We start from the raw sequence: 19,646 nt of genomic DNA on the forward strand, positions 1-19,646 counted from the left end.
CTTTGCACATTGCAGATGTTGCAGATAAAGAACTATGTCATTTTCGTTGTATAACAGTTCATTAGCTCATCCCTTCACATGTAAACTCGCCAACGATGAAACATTTGACTGGGATCTGCGTGGCAGGTTTTGTATGTTGTGAAACACGTGCATAAGAATTTCCCGTCAACGTTATGTTTAGTAATGCCGCGTTGTTCACGTTTTACCAATGCTTTCATATTTTAATATCATCATGACAATAATTGTTTTGGGTCAGTAAATGCTTTGGCGCACCAGTGTCTGCTTTGGCGATATAAACAAACTGATGAGAAATAAAAGAAACTGTGGCCTGTGGCCTGTTTCAGCCTGTGGTTCATCGTCTTTCAAAGATAAATACGACGCTACAACTGTGCTATCGGGAAGCCTTAACCACCTTATTTTATATGGTTGGATTTTGATTATAAACAATCGGCCGTTTGAGAACCAACAATGTAATGCCGAATGCATTCGGAAGCCCATGAAATACAGACCTTTCGGCGACCAGCAGGTATACTATGGGGCATGGGCAATTTTTTTTAAAGCAGCCGTCCGACCAAAGTGAGCCTACTAGTGAGTCGAGGCCTACTTAAGTTCGACACTAAAATTAAACACTGAGTGTTTGTCCGAGTCACAATTAAAACGACCAAACAATTCATATGTATAAAAAAAAATAATGTACGTCATCTCTCCTTTTCTCTTTTTCTGTTTAATTGTCACGGTCTCTCTCTCTGTGTCTGTCTGTCTGTCTGTCTGTCTGTCTGTCTCTCTCTCTCTCTCTCTCTCTCTCTCTCTCTCTCTCTCACACACACACACACACACACACACACACACAGAGTCACTCCTCTGCCTTTCTTTTTGCCCTGGGAGCTGGATGTAAGAAACATGTGCATGGTTATTTCAGTTCGTTCGTTCAAATTGATCTCTCACGTCTGTTCTCTCTCATCGGTAAAGTTATTCCGTCCAGTTGTGTCGATCTGTTTCTCAATGTCTCACAGCCTCCGACGGACTCCGTGCTCTCTCTCTCTCTCTCTCTCTCTCTCTCTCTCTCTCCACTCCCCTTTATTTTTTTTATTTTACCATTAATTTTTTTCATTGTAGTGTGCATACTGAATTGATTTATTCAGTATACACTTCTGTGTTCGGATCCGTTAACCGGGCCCTCGATCCCCGCCATAATAACTAGTTCAATTATTTATCTGTTTTTGGTTGTGTAGGGGCCTGTGGCCCAAATAGGGTAGGTATGGGCAATTGCGAACAGTCCAATCGAAGCGGCGACCAGCTCAACTGATGTGTGCACTGTAAAGATAATCAGTGTCGTACGATAGTCAAACGTAGTTCTTTTGTTTTTGAAGGTTTTCTCCAACTCTGAACTGGTTGCACCAGGAAAAGTTCGTCTACTCATTCTTTTCAACGTTTCAAGTTGTCGACGTTTGAAATGGCAAGGGTGCCTGAGGGTAAATGCGAACGGGCAAGTGTAAAACTAGTTGCGACGGACCTGAAGGATGGCTTTGGGGTACCGACATGTAAACTGCAATTAAAACAGAAGCAGATCTTTAACTCATTAGACGTAACATAGTATTGCGGAACATCCCACTAGACTATTGTATTGTTGGTTTTGATCACACATGCAAACGGCAAACACACAAACAGACGTTTAACTTGACAATCACTGACACCCCACATCGCACACAAACACACTCGGCTTTTGAGAGTGCTCAGTAACTGCACAGCATCGTTCGCAAACAGACTCACGTCAAAATATCCCATGGTCTAATTGCGAACGACAAATATTTTGCAGCTGAGATTCCTGTCCGGCAAAACTGACGTTCTGATCTTTCACCAATATGCTTTCTTAAAATATCCCAGCACTGCCGGTAATGCGCATTCAACATATCGATCAAGTAAAACTCACTGAGTATTTCAAACTGTGTCCAACAACTCGTTTCCCTTTATTTGGGGATTTTGAGAGAACGTTTCTGACCTTGGTTGGCAGTGGTGCGCGAAGAGAAGAAATAGCGTGGAAATAGCCAGAAGTAGCTGTTGTTTGACTCAGTGGAAATGGACATTCATTAAGGTACTGTTATGGAAAGGTCGACTGAAGCAGAAGTTAAAATGTGAAACTGACAAGGCCTGACTAAGCGCGTTGGGTTACTGACTAGTACGCTGCTGGTCAGGCATCTGCTTGGCAGATGTGGTGTAGCGTATATGGATTTGTCCGAGCGCAGTGACGCCTCCTTGGGCTACTAAAACTGTGAAACTGATGCAACCGTTAAGAACGCTTCGAAGTGGGGCGGTACGAATCGTTCGCAATAAATGTATTTCACGCTGTTCTCTCTCTCCGAAGTCAGTTCGTGCAAAGCGAGACAATTTCAAACCGTGAGCATTGTAAGGACGACAACTGACAAAACAGTTGTCTTTCCCGCGTGACTCGGAAGCAGTCAGTCAGTGCTCGGACACTCACATGACGGACATGGCCCACTTGTTTTCAAACACAACTCGGTGTGCACTGGTTCTTGTTTGCTTGTGCCAGTGCTGTTGTTCAGCGAAACCCAGTTTGCTTGACCGATTTGTGAAGTTTATTGATGATTTCAACAGGCGGTATGAAAATGGCACCCACGAATTTGAACGTCGCTTTGAAATCTTCAAGGTTTGTGATTCGTGTCGTCTGTTCACTTTCCGAACAGTCCGTCCGTGTAGACGTCGGACGGGCCCGAGGGATTACATCAACTTATTTATCTCAGCGTAAAAATAACGATGTTTTCTATTGAATAAGGCAACAGAGTCAGTATTTGTTGATGATACTTGACAATAAAAAAAATTATGATATTTTATAACGGGCTACTTTCGATATGTCATTCCCAAACATGTCATGATGTTTGTGAATCGAGCATAAATATTTTGTTTTGTTTTTCATTCAACGTTGTTGTTGTTTATATTTTTGTGAGGGTTTTTTTTTTTTTTTTGGGGGGGGGGGGGGGTTAGGGGGGCTTCTCTCGTGTCAGTTTACGTGAATAGTTCATTTCTGCCTCTGCATCCCTTGATTGTGTATCACTGCTGTACCTGTGTCACTCTGTGTGTGTGTGTGAAAGAGAGAAAGAGAAACTGTTCCTCAACCCATCTCCTGTGATGCAAACTAAGGCAGGAAAAAAAATCAACTTTTTTTTAAACCTTCCAGACATTAAGACTCTTTGCCTTCTTTTTTTTTTCTTTGATTTTTCTTCTTCTTTTTTTCTTTTTTTTTTTTTCTTTTTTTTCTCATGTTTTCCCAGTCCAGTGAATAATTGATAAAGGTTACTTAGTATTGAAGTCAGACATTGAACAGGACCATTGAAGATTTGTGTAGCCCATCTGAACACTGATCCAAGTTGGAAAAGGGGTAGTTGTTGAGGAAGGCATGGGGTGATCAAATTCACAAGAGAGGAGAATCCTGAACTTCTATAATCAGTTACTCCATTTTTTTTTTAAATTATCACTATCACTGACATTTGTATGATTTCAGATGAACTTGGAGAGGATTGAGAAGCTGAACACACCTTACAGAGAAGGGGACTCAGCAGTATTTGGCATTAACAAGTTCTCAGACCTCAGTCAGGAAGAATTTGCTGGTAATGTATTACCCTGGCTACTCAAAAGAAACAAACCTGCCAACCTTTCAGTTTCAGCTTCTTCATTGACCATTAACAGCACGCTTTTCTTTCATGAGACAGTCACATCTCAGCAACAAAGCAGAATTTAAATACAGGAAAGTGATCCATGTTGGTAAGTGGTTTGCACTTAACGTACTGTTTGATATACTGAAATAATGCGGTGCTGATTGTGTTTCAGCCCAGTACTTGGATGACCTGCGACCAGTGAAGCTGTCAGGAGATACAGCACTGAGGTTTCAGTCTGAGAAGCCATCAGGACGGAAAGGGATAGCACCATCTCTCCTGCCCAAGAAAATTGACTGGTATACAAAACGAGAAACAAAAATCAAAATTTTTTTTAGTAATTGCTGACATTAGCTGACTGTTTCTGAGGGTTTCTTGGGCTTTTTTTCTCTGGCGCATGGCTTCATGGCAACCTGACATTGGTCATTGTCTGTGGACCGCTAGTGCTGAGATCTTGACAGGACAAGCATACTTTTGGTTGTGTGTAGAAAATGTAGGAAGAGTCATGAGGGTCATGGCTTCAAAGAGAGAAGGGGCAAAAAAAAAAAAAGAAAGAAAAAAGAAAAAGATAAAAAAGAAAGAAAAATCTGTCTTGCAGTTAACTTCGGTGTTCCATTTCCCTTTTCCTGGCTTTTGCGTTTTGTGGGTGTGTCACTCTGTGTGCAAGAACGTCTGTTTTGCATTCATTGTTGTAGCTTATGACAGGAATGGAGGTCTGAAAGAACTGAAGTTGCTTAATATTTATTTGTGGGTTGTTTAGTAGTCATCAGTGTCATGAATATTGAAATTTAGAATAAAGATGATCAAATAGCTATGTCCAACATTGAAACTTTTTTGTTTTGTTTTGGTTGGGTTTGGGTTTTTACTTTTTTACGTTTTTTTGTTTTGTTTTTTTTAATGTATTTTGTCAAATATCTGCTGTGCAGGAGAGCGCGTGGGAAGATATCACCCATCAAAAATCAAGGTCGCTGTGGAGCATGCTGGTAAGTCACCGCCTTTCTTTTTCTTATCTCTCTTTTCTATTTTTCTTCTTTTTTTTCCCACTGTATCTGTTCTGTGCAGGTCAGCTGTCCATTGTTTATAGACTGTCAGTTTGATTTGTACTGTCAAGTGGTTTAGAAGAAATTTGTACTGTCAAGTGAGTGGTTTAGAAGAAATTTGTACTGTCAAGTGGTTTACAAGAAATTGTACTGTCAAGTGGTTTACAAGAAATTGTACTGTAAAGTGGTTTAGAAGAGAGGCTGGCACATTTCATAGGAATATTTTGGCTGATCAGCCATTTCTATGTGGTTTCCATGTAAGAGAACAGAAACAAAGATACAATAGCAAAGAATACCATTGTAAGTGTTTGTGTTCCTTGTACGTTTGTCTTCCCTTGAATTTTTCATTACTGTTTATTTTCCTCCTGTGCAGAATGAAAGCTGATTCATAGCAGAATACAAAATGTGAAGATGGTGGTAGTAGTAATAGTAGTTGTAGTTGTGATATTGTTACTGTTGTCATTGATATTATCATTATTATTATTGTTACCATTTGTTAGCCCTTTCATCCCCTTGTCTGCCTGTGCAATCCTCTCTGCCTGGCATGTTTTGGCTTGGATGCATCAACGGGGAGGAGTGCTTCACTTCTGGCACAATTGTATAGCAACCACTCCGTCAATAGCTACCAAACTTTACATAATGACTGAAATATAATTTTGACACAAGTTGCTGAAGTTTTAAGACAAAGGATATAATAGTTTATAACAGAAACAGTAAAATGTGAGTTTCTGTCGATGTTGAAGGTAGTGGGTTATTTTCTTGATTGAAATATTCGACACATTGGCCAGACTGGTGACTAATTTCATCTCCTTCACTTTCCCAAGAATTATCGGATAGATTATAAGTGAAATTTGTCATTATTTGGGACAGTATGCTCCAAGAGACCATCCTATTCATAATTACATCAAGCACATACTGTCCGGTAAACCTTTGATGATTACCATATCAATGTAGAAAACCAGATTTAAAAAACAACAAAAAAACTCCAACCTAATCATTCAGTTTTTGGATCAAAACTTCAAGTGCCATTGATTGAGGAAGGAAGTTGAGTTTAAGTTACTTCCCTTACCTAGCAGTTTGATGCATAATAATGAGCTGATGAATCAATTTTAAGTAATTGGGTTTCTTTGCCAGCATGCCAGGCAGGCTCAGGTGGACAGTGGTGATCAGCGGCATCCTCTCAGGCAGGCACAGGGTTGATTGAGTTAAAGATTGTCTGGTTTGAGATGATACCAGAAGTAGGTTTCTTGACTCGGAATCAAAATATTTCAACTCGCTTGTGCATGAAAGTGGTGAGAGACCACTGATAAAAACTAAATAATTGAAACTTCTTGTTTTTGAATTTGGAAAACTTCTGCAATACACTGTCAGCGTCACTATTATCACTACTGTCTTTACTATCATTATTTTGGTATCAAATTCTTCTTTTGCATTTAATAATTTTAACTGTCATTCATTGACTGTTGAACGCTATTGCACTCTGGTTTCATAACTGCTTCACTGTGTATGATTTATTACATTGTGATCAAGAAGGAACAAGTTTCAGGGAAGAAAACTCTTGTATTACATGTACCCATGATATTATAACAATTGTTAAGATACAGCTTGGAGCAGTAGCCAAGTGATAGAGTGCCAGGCTAAAAACATGTAGTGTCCCAGGTTTGATTCCAGCAAGGACCAGGATTTTTAATCACCCTCCACTTGACCTTGTGTGGTGATTTGACAGCTGGTCTTTTTGATGGAGGTATAAACTGAGGTTCCATGGGAGGTATCCACTTTTCGTATAAAAAAAAAACCCACGGCAACGAAAGAGTTGTCCATAGAATCACATTTGTACATGCAGACCAAAAAAAAAGGATGGCTCTGGATTTTGGTGATGCGCTCTCCACACACACAAATCAGCTGTGCATTAAGTGTGATACAGTGTTATACAATATAGATTTATTGCTCGCAAAGTTAAGGCATCTGCTTTTCTTAATCAGCAGATGTTGTGTTGCATTTATGAATCGGTCCTCATGCTTGACACCTTGAAAGTGAAACACACACACACACACACACACACATAGATGTATATAATTATAATGTACATTATTATTGTCTCATTTTATGTTGTTGTTGTTTGCGTGCCAGGGCCTTTGCTGCGGCAGAGGTAGTGGAGAGCGCCTTTGCCATCAAGCACAACATCAGTGCTCCTCAGCTGGCTGTGCAGCAACTCATTGACTGCTCTGATAAGAACTACGGCTGTAGTGGAGGAGATATTTGTATTGCTCTCGACTACATAAAGATGGTAAGTGTGCTTTGCACACACACACACACACGCACACACACACACACACACACAAATGCATGCCCACACACATACACACATGCCCAGGCACAGAGTACACACACAAAGGGCACACTCAAACAGCACACACAATAATGGCGCAATAAATCTTTTGATGAAATATATAGCAGAAGAGTTTTGCAGAAAGCGAATGGAAGAAAATGCTGATCATGATAATGGTATCCTGCTCCCTTCTCTTTGTTTTGCTTACTTAGCTTGTTGTTATTGTCACAAACTGGAGAAATGCTCTGGTGTTTTGTGACTGCATTTAACTGTTAATGGCTGTCTTTGACTGCTTATTCTTTGGTTATTTGTTTTTTGTGAAAATTTAAACTTAGTTCATAAATTAGCATCAACAAAAGAAAGAAAGAAAAAGATTGTTGAAAACAAAAAAACGGAGTCATTTTGTATTGATTCTTATTTTGCAGACTGGCATAACTTTCCAAAAAAACTACCCCCTTACAGACAATGATGGTACCTGCCACACCCTACGTCCAGCAGAAGAGGTTATCAACATCACCAGTTACACTTGTAATAAGTAGGTGCTGCCCACTGCTGATTCTTATTAAAGCATGAGTCTCTTTACATTTTTTCTTTGTCTTCTCTCTCTCTCTTTCTCTCTCTTTCTGGTACGGTATAATTTTAGATAATCAGATATAAAAGCTGGGGGGCATTATTTTGCTTTTTTATGCATGTGTGTGTAACCTTTGCTTTTAATGTATTATATGTTGATTGCTGTTTTGAAAATTATAAGAAAACCAGTTACAAGCATGCATGTTTGCATGCATTTTCATTCACGTGTGCACAAATTATTTTCAAGAATTAATAAGGATTTGTTGAACTGGAATAAGTTATTTATCAAATCAGTTTTTTTGTAACTGTTAAGTGTGCTGTGTTTCAGTTATAGCTGAAATACTAATAGTAGGCCTCCTTCGGTCATGGCTGACCATTGATAGAGTATACCCGACCTAATGTCTAATTGGGCTGTCTGCTTGGACCAAGCAGCATCGCCTGTGACTGTAGAGACCGATGCGAGAGAGACAGTTTCTGTCGCAGCAATCACATGTGTAAGCTGATGCTGGTCTGTCGGCTGCCATCCCTATTCTGCGAGCTCGCTTTTCTGCTGCAGCAGCTGACAGTTTGTCCTCACCAATCCGTAGCTGATTCTTGAGAGTTCTTCTCCATCTGTTGCGGTCATCTGCAGGGCCCTCCCAGGAATCAGTGTTGATCTCAATGCCTTCATGTCACGTTTCCAAACGTCTTTGTATCTCAGCTGTGGGCGGCCGATGCTTCTCTGCCCCGCGGCGAGCTCTCCATAAAGGATGTCTTTTGGGACGCGACCATCTTCCATGCGGCGAACGTGGCCCAGCCCTCTAATAGCTCTCTGCCATTATGAATTCGTGTGATTTCCATGTTTGTTCCAGGTGCCTCAGAATGGATCAGAGGATTGATTAAATCTGTTTGTTGATGTGCAGATATGTGGGCACTGAAGATGAGATTCTCCACATCCTAGCAACTACAGGACCTGTGTCAGCTGCTGTGGATGCCTCCACCTGGAACAACTATGTGGGAGGCATCATCAAGTTCCACTGCTTGAATGACATCAACCATGCTGTGGACATTGTTGGATATGATCTGACAGGTAAAATACAGTGATATATATTTATGCATGATCTGACAATTAAAACACAGAGTGATAGATATTTTCTGTACATGTTTCCATTGTTCATTTGCTATCTCTGTTGTGTGTGTGTGTGTGGGAGGGGAGGGAGGATGCTTCGGGTCCAAGGTGTCCCCCCAACCTCCCCCTATACCCCCAGTCATCTCCACAATTGGTGCTGAGCATTGGCCTCACAAACAGGCATAAGTGCCCCGAAAACCATAACCTTTCTTATCATTGAAGTGTCCAGATTTCACCCAAGTATATGTAATTAGACTTATTAATGGCTTTATGTGTATGTGTGTGTTTGAAAATTAACAAAAAATGTTAAATGAATTTTGTTTTCCTTTTTTCAGTTATTTATGTGTTTGAGAACTAATCCATTTGTTTTTGGTTTTTTTAACTTTAATGCTTTACTACTGCTGGTTACAGGCCCTGTTCCATATTACATTGTACGCAACTCATGGGGCACAGACTTTGGCATGGACGGCTACATGTACATTAAAGTGGGCAGCAATTTGTGCGGTAAGCATCCCTGTAGATGCTTTGTTTATGCGTGGAACTGAGAGACATTTTGCATACTTTAATGTTCTATTGGTGGTTCAGAAACCAAGTTCCTCTTACATTGCATATAATTTACTATTGGATTGGTAGGGCTGTATTCTATTGTGATGATGAATTTTCTACTAATTAGTCTGGAAATAATGGGAAGTACATCTCAGGAAAGCATGTCTTACACTCCCTGCACAATATGTGTGTATATTATGAAATTTTTACAAAGGGGGATAAAAAAACACACCAAAAAACAGTAAATTCATGGAGGGGATGGGACATGCGGTTTGAAAGTGGAGGTGCATTCATCCAAGATTGTAACCAATAGAATAGAGACTTCCTTTAGACTTCAAAAGGAATCTTTTACTGAGTGGTAAATGGACACCCGATGATTATGCTGGAATGTAGTGAAGTCTTGCTCAAAGGTAGATGAAGTTATTCACCAAGAAGAATGTTAGCTGTTTGCAGAATTACTGTTAAGGAACACAGAGCTAAAAGATAAGATTGTCCCACAGTGCAGTAAAGAATTAACACTCTTTGCAAATACTACTAACACCACCAAATCCCCCACCCCTTGCCCCCCACTCTCTCTATCACTTGCTTTCATGCTTTCTTTCTGAGTATGTGTGTGTTTATATTTCAGGCATTGCAGAAGAAGTCTCTGAAGTCCATCTTTGGTGATCAAGAAATTGTTTTGTTGTCGTGAGGTCACAAGATCACTGGGGAGATCACCATCTTGCTCCTTTGGTTCATTGTTTTTCCACCCCTTTGATTTTTGATTGATATATACAGGAACGTGTGTCATTTTATCTGTCTCTGAATATTTTATGCCTTTTGACATGAATGCTGCGGAGTACAGTGTGTGGTTCCTACAACTCAGGTTGTGCACTTGGCATGCATGCACACACACACACACACACACACACACACACACACACACACACACACACACACACACACTTCACATATGCACTTTACACACACACCTCACACCACATCCACCACCCACACCCACTCAAACACACACACACACACATATTTTGAATCTTTGCCAATACCAGTAAATATCCAATGAATATCTAGCCTGAAACCAGAGGGAAAATCACTGTAGCTTAACTCAAACTGAAGTTGAGGGTACAATCATCTGACTGTAGACCATATCTTCACTGTTGGACCAAATTGGCAACATTATCTGAATGAGCATGTTCTCAGGTGCCTATTTCTTACAACTAATTTACCCTAACTGAAGCACTGTACACGTGCTTTGCCTTGTTTTTTCACTTTAACTTTTGGAAATCTTTACAAAATTAAACTAATTTACATTGTCTTTCACTTTCACTCCTTTATTTTGACTGGCAGAAAAGACGGGATTGAATCATACCTGATGAGAATTACCACAAGACTGTTGAAGAATATGGTCTGTCTTTTCTTTTTTTCCAAAGACAAAATAAGAAATTGTCGTATGATATTGTATATTTTTGTTGAGAGATCATTTTTTAATGTTTCTGTTCAATCAAAGCCTTCTCAGCATGTCTGTTTAGTCTTTTTTTTTCTCATATTCTTATTTGTTTTTTTTTCCCTTCTTCAGTATCACAAGTGTTTAGATGTATGGTATTGTGTGAATGCATATATGAGAGACAGGTACGCCATGCTTACATATCATAGTTGTATGTGTTAGTGTATGACACTGTGCTTGACTGTTCCTGTCTGTTGTATGCAAATGCATATGTGTACATATGCGTATAACTATGCACCCTTTGTCTTTTTGAACATTCCCTGCTGTGTTTAACCTGTAATCTAACATTAAACAATTTCAAGGTACTGTGATTTTTCTCTCTGTCCTTATGTATCTTACTTCAGTGAAAATTCAACAGAGATGTTCAGCTCATTTTAAGCGTCACCCTGATGATTCCTCTTGTCAAATGTATCCCAAAGTGTCATTCGGTTTATTGATGGTATCAAATGACGATGGTGCTGTATGTGATTTGGTTTTGTATTTATACAGATTAATAAAGGACTTTTTATGTTTGTGCTGAGTTAAATGACATTTACTGCATAGTATAATTGCCCCCTGTTTGCATGGGGCTGTGATGAATGAATTATCATCTCTCTCTCTCTCTCTCTCTCTCTCTCTCTCTCTCTCTCTCTCTCTCTCTCTCTGTTTTTTACTGTCTTACATGTCCTCTTTTTTTTTCTTCTTTTTTTTTAAGGGCATGGCGAAAAGCTTTCAGCTTATCCAGTTTAAAACGTGTCATTGTCTTGTCTCTCTCTCTCTCTTCATAAATGAAATGACTCCCTGTCTAAACTCCAGTGAAAGTGACATGCCACCAGAGAGTCCTGTTTTTTGGGGTTTTTTTGTAAATGTTGGACTGACTACAACTTCCTGCCCCAGCCCAGCGCCCCACCTCTTACTTCTAAAAAGATGTGATGCATAATCAAAAGTGATATAATAAAAAGTTTTTTTATTATATCACTTTTGATTATGCATCACAGGGCTCTTCTGATTTTATCAAGCAAAGGGACAAACAGAAAGAAATATGACTGACTGCGCAGACTAAAATAATATTTTCAAAGCTTTACAGTTGCATTTAGCAACAGAAGGAATAGCTGGAGTTGTGGACTCATGAAAAAGATACCTTTTGATTTGATTGATACATAAAAATGAATGCAGATTTGGAGAGCGCAGTTGTCAAAGAGCAACTCTTTGCAATGATACTGATTGTTGATGTGGTACAATTATAATGTTTATGCTGATGTTTGTATATTGAGATTATTTATATTTTCTTTGTTTCATATTTATATTTGTACTGATTCATTGATATTGTATGTTTGGAATGTGAGTTGTAAATCAAGAAGTAAAGTGTTTTGCTTGATGTTTATAATCTGTTTCAAAGCTATATGTATGATTTCTTACAAAGCTGTATAAGAATTAGAATCTTTATACCATTGATTTGTTACCAATACCTATTTGTAAAACAGCTGAATAAAAAAAAAAAAAAGAAAAGAAAACACCAATATGCATTTAATCCGTCTTTTGATTTTAAAAGTTTGGGTTTTTTTCTGTTGCGTGTGGTTTCCCTCTCTCCTAATGTGTCTCTCCCTCTCTCTCTCTCCCCACCATTCCACACAGTGAACTTTGATAAACACTAAGATCACAAACTGATGAAGGGGAAATCGTTTGGGTTTAGCACAAGTGACAATGAGTGCATTGGTTTACATGGAAATAATTGGACAATTTAAATTCTTTTTTGATACTCAAATATAATATTTAATTAATCTGCTCAATATCCTTGGTATCAATTAGATGAGAGGGCTTGACTGGAATTGCCAGAAATGTACATAAGCCATTTATATTAAGAGGTTGAAAAAGATAGAGAACAGTATACAGACTTATGCACACTTGAGCTAGGGTAACGTATAATTGCCACATGAGCAAGACTTTCACTCCAAAATTCAGGGGTGTGAACTCTTTTCTACTTTGTTTGAGACAGGGCAACAACTCCCACGTTCACTCATATGTACATAAGTGGGCTTTTACGTGTATGACCGCTTTTACCGTGCCATGAAGGCAGCCATACTCCACTTCTGGGGGTGTGCATGCAGGGCATATTCTTGTTTCCATAACCTACCAAACGCTGACTTGGATTACTGGATCTTTACCAAGCGTATTTGATCTTCTGCTTGCGCATACACACAAAAGGGGTTCGGGCACAAGCAGGTCTGCACATATGTTGACCTTGGAGATCAGAAAAATCTCCACCCTTTACCCACCAGGAGCTGTTATCGAGATTTAAACCCAGGACCCTCAGATTGAAAGTCCAACACTTTAACCACTCGGCTATTGTGCCCATCGGGTGTGAACAAAAAGTGTCTTTACCATGGACTGGATAAAGACAGTGCCAGATATGACAGCGATCCATGCATGCCACACCCAACCCATACCAAAATCAGTTATTGAAAAGTTTTCACCTGCATGCTATGATTGATTGTCAAAACTGGTAAACGCCACATATTCCATGTGAACATATATAGATGTGTGCACAAACTCACTTCACACGCACACACACATTCAGGATTACAATTTCATTTGCCTGCTATCAATATCTTAATTATTGTCTAAACTGGTAGATGTTATATTCCACATGAATCCAAATGTGCATGCACACACACATGTGCACATGCACGCACACATAGTAATACACACACACACACACACACACACATTTCTCTTCTTTTCTATCACTTATAGTAGAAAGATGTTGAAAGAAAATGAATACACAAACAGACGTGCGCATGTGTGCGCATGCACACACACACACATACACGCGCGCGCACGCACACACGCACACTTGTGGTTCAATTCAGTTACTTGAGGCGTTCGGACAAGTCCATAATAACACCACATTTGCTAAGCAGATGCCTGACCAGCAGAGTAACCCAACGCGCTTTGTCAGGCCTTGAGGGTAAATAAAAAGAATTTAAGTAAATTAGGATAGGAAAGTAAATAAAAAGATAAGTAATTAAAAACACTTCTGGGTGTAAAAAGAACGATAATTGATATCATAATGATAATGAAACATCATAATCATACAATTACACTTCAGATTTCATTAGATAATGGTTAAATTGTACATTCGTGAAAATTATTTCAATTATGAATAAAGAAAAGAGATTTTGATAATCATTTCGCTGGAGAGGAAATGCATTTGCCGAATCACGTTAGTTCGAACATGGACACTAACAGAATTCTAAGTCTGCTTTTGAAGAAAAAAGTGTATGGTGTAAATTTAAAAGTGCAAATGATGAGAAAGTGGTGGTGTGTCCATCGAGATCGATGATGACCATCGTTGTCATCCAGCTGGGGGATGGGGGGAGGGTGGTGGTGGGGTGGGGGTGAGGATGCTCATGAATCTATCTGTGAATACGCTGATGGCTGAATAGTCCAATCTGCGCACGAAATGTTCGCTGACAGTTGGGGCAGACAAAGACAGGCATACCACTGTCAGGGAGCTTGTTTGCCCGTGACTTTCCAGACTGCCTCTTCTGAACAGCTGCAGCAGTCCTGTTGGCCTCACACAACTCTGCGCCTTTGTGCACAGCAGCGCGCCATTTGTCACGGTCCACTGCAGATTCCTCCCAGGAGTCAGGGTTGATATTAAACACTTTCAGAGAGACTTTCAGAGTATCTCTGAAGCGCTTCTTCTGACCTCCGTGTGATCTCTTCCCTTGCTGCAGCTCGCCATAGAAGAGCCTTTTGGGCAGCCGATGGTCTGGCATGCGCCCCACGTGTCCAGCCCAGCGAAGCTGGGACTGCATCAGGATGGTGAAGATGCTGGGAAGGGTGGCTTTTGCGAGCACCTCTGTGTCTGGGGTCCTGTCTTGCCACTTGATGTTCAGTAGCTTCCTGAGGCATGTTGTGTGGAAGTGGTTCAGCTTCTTGGCATGTCGTTGGTACACTGTCCAAGTTTCGCAGGCGTACAGTAGTGTGGGGAGAACTACTGCTCTGTAGACCTTTAGCTTGGTCTCAAGACTAATGCCTCTTCTGTTCCAGACATTTGCATTGAGTCTACCAAAAGTTGCGCTTGTCCTTGCAATCCTGACGTTCACTTCATCGTCGATTGTCACATTTCGTGACAGTGTGCTGCCAAGGTATGTGAACCACTCCACCGCACTGAGTCTCTGACCGTTGACTGTGATGTTGGGCTCAACGTAGGGTTTCCCTGGGGCTGGCTGATGGAGAACTTTAGTTTTCCTCGTGCTGATGGTAAGGCCGAAGTTCCTGCTGGCAGTGGCAAACTTGTCGACGCTGAGTTGCATGTCAGCTTCAGATCCAGCGTTGAGGGCACAATCATCAGCAAACAAAAAGTCTCTGATGATGTCTGTCATGACCTTCGTTTTTGCTTGAAGCCTTCTGAGGTTAAACAGCTTGCCATCTGTTCGATACTTTAGGCCGATTCCAACATCGCCATCTCTGAAGGCATCAGTAAGCATTGCAGAGAACATGAGGCTGAACAGCGTTGGAGCCAGGACGCAGCCTTGCTTGACACCATTTGTGACAGCAAAAGGAGCAGATGTTTCGCCATTGTCCTGGACTCGAGCCTGCATGCCTTCATGGAATTGGCTGACCAAGGAAATAAATTTCCGAGGGCATCCGTACTTGGCCATGATCTTCCACAGTCCCTCTCTACTCACGGTGTCGAAGGCCTTAGTGAAGTCGACATAGGTGGAGAACAGATCAGTATTTTGCTCCTGACATTTCTCTTGCAGCTGCCTTGCAGCAAACACCATGTCGGTGGTTCCACGCTCTTTTCGGAATCCACATTGGCTCTCAGGCAAATGACCTTGGTCAAGGTGTGCTGTGAGGCGGTTTAGTAGGATCCTGGCAAGTATCTTGCCTGTGATGGAGAGCAAGGAAATGCCCCGATGGTTATCACAGGCTTGCCGGTTCCCCTTTCGCTTGTACAAGTGAATGACAGATGCATCTTTGAAATCCTGGGGGATCGTCTCTTCTTTCCACATGAGTGAGTACAGCTGATGGAGCTTCTCAGTCAGCACAGTGCCTCCATCCTTGTAGACCTCTGCTGGTATGGAGTCTGAGCCAGGTGCTTTGCCACTGGATAGCAGACGGATTACTTTCTGGGTCTCAAGAGGTGTTGGCGGATCGTCCAGTGCTTCGTTGATGGGGACTTGTGGGAGACGGTCTATGGCTTCATCATTTATGAAGGAAGGGCGATTTAAGACACTGTTGAAGTGCTCAGCACAGCGTTCGAGAATTTTCTCCTTCTCGGTGATCAAGGTATTCCCATCTGCACTGAGGATGTGGGGCCGTAGACTCATCCAGAAGCTGCTTGATTTCATCACAGTTTTCATCAAACCAGTCTTTGTGCTTTCTGGTCATGGGTCCCAGGGTCTCTGAAGCTGTACTATAGATCAGCTCACGCAGGGTCCTCCAGTCAGACTCCAGAAAGTATTAATTGGATGTATATACAAAAGTCCAAATTCATCAGAACAGAATAATGAAAAGTTTTTCGAACTGAAAAAATTTAAAGAATTGACAAATTTTGAGAAAGTTTGCATTATGGGTGATTTTAATTACCCAGTTGTACAGTGGGGTGGTTCATGGACAGGCCCTTCCGATAATAATTTTATAGAATTTCTGAGAGATGCTTTTCTGACTCAAAAAGTGGCAAGACCAACAAGAAATAGGATAGGTCAAAGACCTAGCATTGTAGATCTAGTAATGGTGAACGATACCAGTTTGGTAAGTGAAATCCTAAATCCTCTAGGAAAGAGTGACCATGATATTCTGGTTTTCCAGTTCCATATTTCAATGGTGAAGTTAAAAGAAGAAATTAAGTATCGATTTGACCTTAATAAAAAGGAAAATTATAATAAAACAAGAGAAACATTAAATAAAATGGATTGGACGTACATGGATGAACAAGATCGATGTAAACAAGTGCTGGAATGATTTAAAGACACTAATACTTAAATCTATGGACAAAGTTATACCTAGAATTACAGGTAGACAAGAAAAGAAATTAAAACCCTTATGGATGAACAGAAAAATAATGAGAAGCACCAAAAAGAAATATAAACTATATTAGCGTTTCTTAAGAACAAAAACAGGTCACTCATATTTATGTTATGCAACAGAAAGGAATAAGTGCTGTAGGTTCATTAAAAAGCTATATAAAAAAAAAATAAAAAAAAAAAGAGTACGAAAGAAACATAGCAAAAAAAACAAAACAAAAAAAAAAACAAAAAACAACTGTAAATATAGCCCAAAATGTTTTGGAAGTATGTAGAGGAAAGAACAAAGCTAAGAACAGGAATCGGAGTACTGAAAAAAGAAGATGGTAGTTTAGCAGAAACAGATAGGGAAAAAGCAGGAACTTTAAATAATTTCTTTGCAAATGTTTTTACGAAAGAGACTGTTACAAATTTACCTTACTTGGAGAAAGTTCCAGATCGGGAAATATTAATGTGTGTGATCTAAGGGTCACCCCTATGGCAGTGGAAAATACATTATAAGCTTTACACCCATATAAAGCACAAGGACCAGACCAAATACCTTCAAGGCTCCTGAAAGAGTTGAGCAAAGAGTCGGCTATTCCACTGAGCATCATCTATAATAAGTCACTTGAAAGTGCTTCCATACCAAAGGACTGGGAGATGGCTGAGGTAACAGCTATTTACAAGAAAGGGTCAACACAAGAACCAGATAATTATAGACCAGTGAGCCTAACATGTATAGTGTGTAAGATTTTAGAATCTTTTATTCGAGATGCAATTAATGATCTCGCATATGAAAGTAAATGACCTTTATGTGGAATGTCAGTATGGCTTTAGACAGAATAGATCATGCATATCGCAACTATTAAAAGTAATCGAAGATCTGACTAAAATGACATATAGCGGTAAACCTATTGACATAATCTATTTAGACTTCAAAAAAGCATTCGATTCTGTCCCACATGAAAGACTGTTAATAAAATTAGCCTCGTATGGTATTACTGGTAACTTACTGATCTGGACAAGAAGCTTCTTAACAGGTAGAACACAATTTGTTAAGATAGGAGAAGAAAAGTCAACTTGTGAAATCGTAATCAATGGTATTCCACAGGGCAGTATTCTTGGACCAGTACTTTTCACAATATATATATATATATATATATATATATATATATATATATATATATATATATATATATATATATATATATATAAACAACCTTCCTGATTGTTTACAAAGTATGTGTATATTTTTTGCAGATGACACTAAAATTTATGGTGATGCACACAATCTCACAATGATACAAACTGATTTATATATACACTACAAGAATGGTCTGACAAATGAAACCTTTATTTTAATGTTTCAAAGTGTAAAGTAATGCACATAGGGGAAAAAATCCAAATAACAATTACCATATGAAAATAGAAAACACGACACAGAATATTGAGAAATGCCATAGTGAGAAAGACATAGGAATAATGTTTGACAATAAGCTATCCTTTGATACACATATTGATGATATTATAAATAAAGCCAATCAAATGATTGGTGTAATTAAGAGAACCTTAAATTACTTAGATAAAGATGTATTTCTTAATCTATATACTTGAAACATTAGTTAGATCGCATGTAGAATATGGTAATATTGTGTGGCACCCATACCTTAAGAGACGATTTATAGCAATAGAAAGGGTCCAAAGAAGAGCAACGAAATTATTAAAAGACTGCAAGAATAAGAGTTATCAACAAAGACTTACATACTTAAATCTACACTCACTAAAAGGTAGAAGAGTAAGAGGAGATTTGATTGAAACTTGTATGATATTAAATAACACAAATGATGTAAATACAAGACATATCATTTGAATGTCGGACTATGATAGTACAAAGAACTCAGTAAAGAAAATTTGTTTAGAACACTGCAACACCAACATTAGAAAAAATTCATTGGCTAACCGAATTGCACAAACATGGAATGCACTACCAACCGAAGTTAAACTTGCACAAAATACTAACACGTTCAAAAATCTCCTTGACACCAACACCATCTTAAAAGAAAAAAAAATTGATTGTGATGAATAAAACAAAGCCGGTTTCTTACAGAAGTGTATGGAGTTGCGTACCCCGCCCAGCAAAAACAAACAGAAGAAGAAGAAAATAAATAAATAAAATATAATGGAAGAAGTGAAGATGAAGATTCGATGGGGACATAAAAAGGCCGAGAGGCCGAGGCAGACGATTTGCCGCCGGTCCCTATACTACTACTACTACGACTACTACTACTACTAGTGTCAATGGTTCGAAAGATAATCCAAACCAAACAGCTGTGAGTGCTTTTTTGTGTAGTGTGCGTGTTTGCTAGTTGTGATGTGTATCGTATTTTTGCTATTTCGGGTCTGTTTCTATTAGGCATTACATTATATCTATAATGTGGTAAAATTGAAGTTTTGGGGGATCATTCTAAGAAGAAGAAAAATTGCAATGATAGTGAAACATCACTGATGATCATACAGTTACGATTTAGCTTGCATTAGATCATGGTTAAATTGTACATTCGTGAAAATTATTTCAAAATTAATAACGAAAAGATATTGTTTTTAATCACTTCGCTGGAGGGGAAATGTATTTGTCTATTCACGCGAGTTCGAAAGATAATCCAGACTGCTCTCTATATAAGCTGTGTTTTTTGTGCTTGTTAGATGTGATGCGTATCATATAGTTTTGCTATTTCTGGTCTGTTTCTGTTAGGCATTACATCATATCTATAATGTGATAAAATTGAAGTTTTGGGGTATCAGTCTAAGAAGAAGAAGAAGAAAAAAAAAGAAAGAAGTAAAGACAAATTTTACGCGTCACGCGCATGTCTGCTGATTGTATATCT

General features: G+C 39.3%; 1 protein-coding gene across 1 annotated transcript; it reads left to right on the forward strand.

Annotated features, from left to right (window-relative positions):
- Nucleotides 1–2,452: 2,452 nt before the first annotated feature.
- Nucleotides 2,453–12,261, forward strand: LOC143284318 (cathepsin O-like). The gene is made up of 9 exons (XM_076591024.1): nt 2,453–2,665; nt 3,518–3,623; nt 3,844–3,967; nt 4,595–4,651; nt 6,839–6,995; nt 7,463–7,572; nt 8,510–8,676; nt 9,127–9,219; nt 9,890–12,261. The coding sequence occupies exons 1-9, from the start codon at nt 2,480–2,482 to the stop codon at nt 9,925–9,927; spliced, it is 1,038 nt and encodes a 345-aa protein (XP_076447139.1). The 5' UTR covers nt 2,453–2,479; the 3' UTR covers nt 9,928–12,261.
- The last annotated feature ends 7,385 nt before the right edge of the window (nt 12,262–19,646 follow it).

The sequence above is a fragment of the Babylonia areolata genome, chromosome 7, assembly GCF_041734735.1.
Source record: "Babylonia areolata isolate BAREFJ2019XMU chromosome 7, ASM4173473v1, whole genome shotgun sequence".
Classification (NCBI taxonomy): domain Eukaryota; kingdom Metazoa; phylum Mollusca; class Gastropoda; order Neogastropoda; family Buccinidae; genus Babylonia; species Babylonia areolata.

Excerpts from the sequence above, each read along its gene's own strand:
- LOC143284318 (XM_076591024.1), top strand. The coding sequence starts at position 2,480 with ATGACGGACATGGCCCACTTGTTTTCAAACACAACTCGGTGTGCACTG. Across the intron at positions 3,624-3,843 it reads CAGTCAGGAAGAATTTGCTG|CCCAGTACTTGGATGACCTG; the intron begins GTAATGTATTAC and ends ATTGTGTTTCAG. Across the intron at positions 7,573-8,509 it reads ACCAGTTACACTTGTAATAA|ATATGTGGGCACTGAAGATG; the intron begins GTAGGTGCTGCC and ends GTTGATGTGCAG.